At 49.8% G+C, this 7,661-nt stretch overlaps 1 protein-coding gene across 1 annotated transcript; it reads left to right on the top strand.

Annotated features, from left to right (window-relative positions):
* Window positions 1–1,257: 1,257 nt before the first annotated feature.
* LOC105036130 (multiple C2 domain and transmembrane region protein 14) lies at window positions 1,258–4,804 on the top strand. The gene has a single exon (XM_010911872.4). It carries the CDS (start codon window positions 1,478–1,480, stop codon window positions 4,544–4,546), a length of 3,069 nt encoding a protein of 1,022 aa, XP_010910174.1. The 5' UTR covers window positions 1,258–1,477; the 3' UTR covers window positions 4,547–4,804.
* The last annotated feature ends 2,857 nt before the right edge of the window (window positions 4,805–7,661 follow it).

Raw genomic sequence — 7,661 nt, 5'->3', positions numbered from 1 at the left:
ATGTATGAGAGTTACTGAGCGATAGTCGATGAGTCTTTATCTACTCAGGATGCTGATTGAACGAATCTTGAAGATTAGTTGGTGACAGAGTGATAGTGATTACGGCCGACTAGGAGTCAGCGAGGGCCTTAGCAGGCAGGCTTATTATGTTTGAATATTTTGGGCCTTGAACTTCTTCATGTCATTGGTCCATGCAAAGTTTCCCCGAATAGTTTTAAATTGAAAATCAGGTCACTTTTAACTCATTCTATCATTTAACTCAAGGGCATCTAAGACATTTAAATTTAGTTGAGTTAAAGTAACCATTTTTGGTTAAATTTATAATTCTCTATGATAAAAGCTAACGTTGAGAGATTATTTACACATTATATAAATAAATAAAGATACATTGAAAATATAAAAAAATTATAATCATAAAATAAATATTTTAAAGGAGGCTATTTGCAAAAAATCCAACTTATAATTTATAGTTTTTTTGGTGAGGTTAAAGGGGATTCGCGCTGGCCGATAAAAATAAACGCATGAAAATATGCTGATAAGGCAAATTTAACATTCTTTTATACCACATAAGCAAATTTCACGTCGAAACTTGTACAAGAACAAACTCAACGTTCATATGGCTAGAGCATTAACCGGCCGTACCGCTGCTTGCCACCACCCTCCCTGATCCACCTAAGGCCTTTACAACAACCGGCCAGTCGAAACTTGTACAAGAACAAACTCAACGTTCATATGGCTAGAGCATTAACCGGCCGTACCGCTGCTTGCCACCACCCTCCCTGATCCACCTAAGGCCTTTACAACAACCGGCCAGGCCCCTTCCATGCATAAAATCCACCACCCTGACGAACATGTCCCTCTTGGAGATCCCAAACGGTCGCTTTCCTCTGCTCCGTGGGAAACGGACAAGCCACTCCTCGTTGCCTCAGACCTCGGTTGGACTGCCGCTCCACTTAAAGAATCGAAGGACTAAAATGCCCCTTCAATTTAATCTGGTAACGGCTACCTGGTCCATAAGTGGAGGATTGAGTGGCAGTCGTGTGAATTTAAGCAAGTACAGAGGCATACATCTCGGATTCCGAGATGGGTCCACGCTCTGTTCTGCTTTAGAATTCCGATGCACATCATGTGGCCTCGACGGATCCAACGTGTACTGCTGCTGACGTGGCGGGCCCCGCTTGCCTTTATAGGCCATCATTTCCGGTCGCCCGGTCGTCTTTACCCGATCCGTAGTCCGATCCCCACAGACTCTCTCTCTCTCTCGGGCAAGCGCACGGACGCTTTCTAGTTTTTTCAGTACTCGAAAGCAAACGACGGTAGGATTCCCAAATCCGAGATACTGCCTTCTCTTCTCCACCGCCGAGAGAAAAAAAAAATCTGGCCGGAAGTCTGAGAGTCTCGGAGCAAAACGTGTAGCCGGACTTCCGTGGAGGAGATCGCGGGAGAAAAAAAAGTATTACAATAGAAGTTGACAAACATGACAGATGGCGGGAGCCGGAAGGTGGTGGTGGAGGTTTGCAACGCGAGGAATCTGATGCCCAAGGACGGGCATGGAACGGCGAGCGCATTCGTGATCGTGGACTTCGACGGGCAGCGGCGGCGGACCAAGACCAAGCTTCGCGACCTCAACCCCCAGTGGGACGAGAAGCTCGAGTTTCTGGTCCACGACCCCGACGCCCTGCCCACCGAGACCCTCGAGATCAACGTCTACAACGACAAGAAGACCGGCCGCCGCAGCACCTTTCTCGGCAAGGTCAAGATCTCCGGCGCCAGCCTTCTCGCCTGGAGGGGGACGTCCGAGGCCGAGGCCCAGGCCTCCCCGTTGGTTTACTATCCCTTGGAGAAGAGGAGTGTCTTCTCTCAGATCAAGGGAGAGATCGGCCTCCGGATCTGCTACGTCGACGAGCCACCGCCGCCGGCTGCTGCTGCCACCGAAGCTTGTCCGGCTGCGGCCGAACAAAAGCCCGACGACCCGCAGGCTGCCGTGCAGGAGAAGAAGGTTGAGGGAAATGGTAAGCCACCGGCGACGGTGACGGACGGGGAGAAACTGAAGGAGGAGAAATCAGAGGACAAGCCATCCGCTTCTAAAGAAGATGAGAAGAAGGACTCGCCACTGGGAAATCCAAAGCAGGAGTCCACTCCGGCCGCCGGCGATGCTTCAAAACCGAATGAAGAGAAGCAAGGACCACCCCTGCCGCCGTCCCCGGCGAAGGATCCGCATCACTCCAGCTTCAGCGACCTCGAGATCCGAGCCGTCACCAGCGAGCGCGCCGGTGGGAGCTCGTACGATCTCGTGGACCGCGTCCCATACCTCTTCGTCCGTGTCCTTAAAGCGAAGCGCGGGGGATCCGCCGATGCCTGGCGTCCCTGTTACGCCAAGGTGGTCATCGGGAGTCACAGCGTCCAAACGCGAACAATCAAGTCCGCGGACTGGGATCAGGTGTTCGCCTTCCACAAGGACAGCCTGAATTCCACCGCTTTGGAGGTGTCTGTTTGGGAGGAGGAGGAGGAGGAGGAGAAAAAAGAGGGCGGCGACGATAACAATAATGAGGTAGTCGACGCGAGCCTCGGGTCCGCGTCGTTCGACCTCCAGGAGATCCCCAAGCGGTCCTCGCAGGACAGTCCCCTCGCCCCCCAGTGGTACACTTTGGAAGGACCGCCGGAGGGCTCGCTGGGGAACGATGTCATGCTCGCGGTCTGGATCGGGACCCAGGCGGACGAGGCGTTCCAGGAGGCGTGGCAGTCGGACTCCGGCGGCCTGATCGTGCACACAAGGTCCAAGGTCTACCTCTCCCCCAAGCTGCGGTACCTCCGGCTCACGGTCATCCAGACCCAGGACCTGAGGTTCCCTTCTCCGCCTTCGCTGGTAAATCCCGAGTCCAAGGCGGCCCGGCCTCCAGAGCTCTACGTGAAGGCCCAGCTGGGCTCGCAGCTCTTCAAGACCGGGCGGGTGGCGCTCTGCACCTCCTCCAGCTCCGCCAATCCCAGCTGGAACGAGGACCTCCTCTTCGTGGCCGCGGAGCCCTTCGAACCTTTCCTCACGATCGTGGTGGAGGACGCGACCGCAGGCAAGTCCGTGGGCCAGGCGAGGGTGGCGCTCTCGAGCGTCCATCGGCGCCTGGACGACTGGGCTGAGCCGCCATCGCGGTGGCTGAACCTGGCCGGCGGCGACGCGGAGCGGCCCTATGCGGGTCGGGTGCACGTGCGGGTCTGCCTGGAAGGCGGATACCACGTGCTGGACGAAGCGGCACACGTGGCGAGCGACGTCCGCGCGGCCTCGAAGCAGCTGTCGAAGCCCCCAGTCGGGCAGCTCGAGGTGGGGGTCCGGTGGGCGGCCAACCTGGTGCCGATGAAGGTGGCCAAGGACGGGGCCAGCGGGTCCACAGATCCGTACGTGGTGCTCAAGTACGGGCCCAAGTGGGCCCGCACGCGGACCATTCTCGACAACTTCAACCCCCGGTGGAACGAGCAGTACGCCTGGGACGTGTTCGACCCCTGCACCGTCCTCACCGTCGCCGTCTTCGACAATGTCCGGTTCAACATTAGTGATAATAGCAAAAAGGATGTGCGGATCGGGAAGGTCCGGATCCGGCTGTCGACGCTGGACACGAACCGGGTGTATTCGAAGACGTTTCCGCTGACGGCGATCCAGCCGACGGGGGCGAAGAAGATGGGGGAGCTGGCACTGGCGGTCCGGTTCAGCTGCTCTTCGTGGTTGAGCCTGATCCAGGCGTATGGTAACCCGATGCTGCCGCGGATGCACTACGTGCGCCCGCTGGGTCCGGCACAGCAGGACGTGCTGCGGGGAACGGCCATGCGGATCGTGTCGGCCCGGCTGGCCCGGTCGGAGCCGCCGCTGGGGCCGGAGGTGGTGCAGTACGTGCTGGACACGGACGCGCACGCCTGGAGCATGCGTCGGAGCAAGGCCAACTGGTTCCGGGTTGTGGGGTGCCTCTCCAAGGCCGCCGGGGTGGCCCGCTGGGTCCACTCCATCCGCACGTGGGAGCGCCCCTCCACCACCGTGCTTGTACACGTGCTGCTGGCCACCGTGGCGCTCTGGCCCAACCTCATCCTGCCCACCGCGTTCTTGTATCTGTTCTTGATACTGATATGGAGGTACTACCAGGCGCGGCCGAGGGAGCCGAGCGGGATGGACCCGCGGCTGTCGCAGGTGGACACGGTGGGGCCGGATGAGCTTGACGAGGAGCTGGACGGGTTCCCGACGGCGCGGGCGGTGGAGGTGGTGCGGGTGCGCTACGACCGGCTGAGGGTGGTGGCCGGGAGGGCCCAGGCGCTGCTGGGGGACGTGGCGGCGCAGGGAGAGCGGGTGGAGGCGTTGCTTGCCTGGCGGGATCCACGGGCCACCGCCATCTTCGTGGTCCTCTGCCTTCTGGCCTCCGTGGTCTCCTACGCGGTGCCCTTCCGGATACTGGCTTTGGCGATGGGATTCTACTACATGCGGCATCCCAGGTTCCGCGACGACATGCCGTCGGCGGCCTTTAACTTCTTCCGCCGCCTGCCCTCCCTCTCCGACAGGATCATCTAGCGTAGTCTACTCTACTCCAGCGTATTGATTAATTTATTTAATTATTTGGATGCACGGGCGGTAGGTCGTTACGCGTTAGACCGTGGCTAGCTGCTTTATTTAGCTGGTTCCGTGATCGATGCGGGTACTCAATTTTAAATCTTTGATGATATTCCTGCCCGATCATGTCTTAATTTATTTATTTACGGTAGATTTGATTAAGGATTAAATGTACTTCCTTTTTCGAGAAACTTAAATGTAGTTATTTGTTTGTCGGTTTATTTATTTGATAAATAAATGCGCAGTATGTTGTGTGGTGAGGCTGATTGGCCGTCGCGCCCCTACGCGCCGTCAGCTTTAAAATATTGGACATGCTATCTGTGGTTTGAATTTGGTGACCGTTGCTCCCACCGTCCTTCGCCCCGGACGGCCGCGCCTCTGCTTTCATCGCTGTGCGGAGGCACATTTATCAGGCTCGGTGCACTGTGCCTCAGCCATACCCGGACTGGGTTCGGGTTATATCTTTCGCACGAAATAATGATTTACTTCTGTCCCAGCATCAATCATTAGATCGAACATTATGCAATTTTCAAAACGTTCCAACCCCTTCCTCCTATCCACATCACAGATCAGGTCATGCTTTAAAAATTATACAATATTCGATCTAATGGTTATGTTGAGAAAAAAGAACAATCATTCTTTCAGCGAAAGATGCCATCCCAACTCCGAACCATCGGGACTCTGGCTGTATCTTCCACACAAAAGAAGGTGAAGCGCAAACCTACGGTTGAATCATCCACTGTCTGCATTAAGAGCTGTGCAATTGAATGAATGATGAGATTTAGAGTGCTTTCGGAGCTGTGCAGTGGGTGATCATACGGTCAATCCATGGGAAGGAGGATTAATCTGAGGATTAATCTGTTTTTTCGTGCAAAAGATACAACCCGTTTCCATCAAATCACTGGTGCTGAAAAATTTTAAAGGTCGCGAACCTGCCTGTGCTTCGTGTAAGGGATTAAGTTTGCTTCATACATCATCAATCACGAAAGAAGGTGAAGTGCAAATCTACAATTGAATCATCCACTGCCCGCATTGAGATCTGTTCAGTCAGATGAATGATGAGATTTAAATTGCTTTCAGAGCTATGCATTGGCTGATCATACGGTCAATTCATGCGAAGGAAATTAATCTTTCTTTCATGCAAAAGATATGACCTGTTTCCATCAAATCACTGGCGCTGAAATTTTTAAAAGTTCCGAACCTGCTTATGCTACGTGTAAGAGATTAAGTTTGCCACGTATAGTTCATCAATTACATCTAAATAATGCAATCGCAAGTCCAAAGGTGAAGAGCGGACATTAGTGGTGCTCCTGATATCTGATATGGATAGAAGATCCTGCTTCCTGGGTTGGAGATTCAAACTGCTTCAATTACTACCGACTCTAGCTTCTATCACCGTCGACCCTAATTTCTACCAATCCAACATGCTTTGATAGATCCTATCTGATACAATAGGAAAGCAATAGATCTTAGGCACTGACGTGGATTTTAAAATTCCACAACCACCGAAAATAAATGGGGACGAAGCAGATAGGGTAATAAATAACCATTAGATCTTGAGAAATTAAGTTAGAAATATTGTTGGTGATGCGCTCGAAATTGTCGGGATGACCTCTCGCACCTCTATCCTCTCACAATTCTCACCTCTATATATAAATAGAGATTTATATGGGATCCACAGGTATGCAATCTCTTCTTTTCACTCACTTTTTTCCATCTATTCGGAGTTTCTAATTTGAATGTCGAAGGATCTCCATCGAAGCTAACTGTGGTTAGGAACTTTTTTTGCAGGTTCGATCGCCATCGTTCTGTCGTTGCCGTCCACTCCTATCGTGCTGATCTTTGAGTCAGATATTCGTAATAATAGATTGATACTAGAGAAAGTACTCAAGTCCACTTTCAGAAAGGAGCATGAAATCAACAACAATGTCACTGCATAGAACCTCTTCATGACATTCCAATGCCATGGCAATTTGGTCAATCGAAAATCTGATCGAAAATCATGCTCTGATGCAACAGCCGAAGGCCCGTCATAGCTATCCCAATTGGCTATGGGGGTGAACATGGATCAGTTTAATATACTGATCGAGTAGGTATAGATGTTAATTGCAGTGGTCTCCGCCATGCAGCAATCGAATCCCGTATAGCAAGCACCCTAGCTAGAATTGCCTCAACCTACCCCATGCAGTTCAGAGTAGGGAAGGCAAACATGGCTTAATCGGTCTGAGTCCTGAATAGAAAAGGTCATCTCCTACTCCCCACTTCAGAAAATGCTCTACCCCAAGCCGATCTCCTTCGCACTGCTCAGAGGCCTATATGGCCCGTGATGCCGACGTTGATGTCGATTGCAAACTCTAAGAGATGAACAAGTGAATCGAGATATTACGTTATCAAGCCTCGGATCGAAACGATAGATTCAGGTTCTACATCGACCCACCTTTCAACAGTAGGATTATACTGGAGCTGTTGCCCCAGTATAACAAAAAAGATTATTTGTGACGTAGAAAAGCCATCACAAATATTAAATTTTCATCGTAAATAATAATTTACGATGAAAATTGCATTGTTAATACTTGATCGCTAAAAATAGGATCGCAGATAATATTTTATGATAGAAATAAAATTTTCATCACTAATAATCGATTATTTACGACTAAGTATTTGCATCGTAAAAAAAAATTATTTTATTTTTTAAATTATTTGAGATGAAAAAAATTTCATCTCAAATAATCTAAAATAAGATTATTTATAACGAAAATTTTTTCATCATAAATAATTTAATAAATAAATTTAATATTTTTAAAATATAAAATAAATTATTTTTTAAGTCAAAATGTTTCATCATAAATATTCTATCAGAAAAAAATTATTTGCGATGGTAATATTCCATCACAAATAATTTTAAAAAAAAAAATTAATTTTTAAAAATAAATTACTTGTGATGGAATATTTTTGTCACAAATAACATTATTTGCGACGCATATGACGTTGCAAATTCCATTGCTAATAAAAATTTATTTTTTTTTAAAATATAATTTATAAATATATATTTTTTAATTTATATTTTTAATATTTT

The sequence above is a fragment of the Elaeis guineensis genome, chromosome 2 (genome assembly GCF_000442705.2).
Source record: "Elaeis guineensis isolate ETL-2024a chromosome 2, EG11, whole genome shotgun sequence".
Lineage (NCBI taxonomy): Eukaryota > Viridiplantae > Streptophyta > Magnoliopsida > Arecales > Arecaceae > Elaeis > Elaeis guineensis.
Note: the sequence above shows the minus strand (reverse complement) of the source record. Positions and strands in the feature narration are given on the sequence as shown.

Excerpts from the sequence above, each read along its gene's own strand:
- LOC105036130 (XM_010911872.4), top strand. The coding sequence starts at position 1,478 with ATGACAGATGGCGGGAGCCGGAAGGTGGTGGTGGAGGTTTGCAACGCG.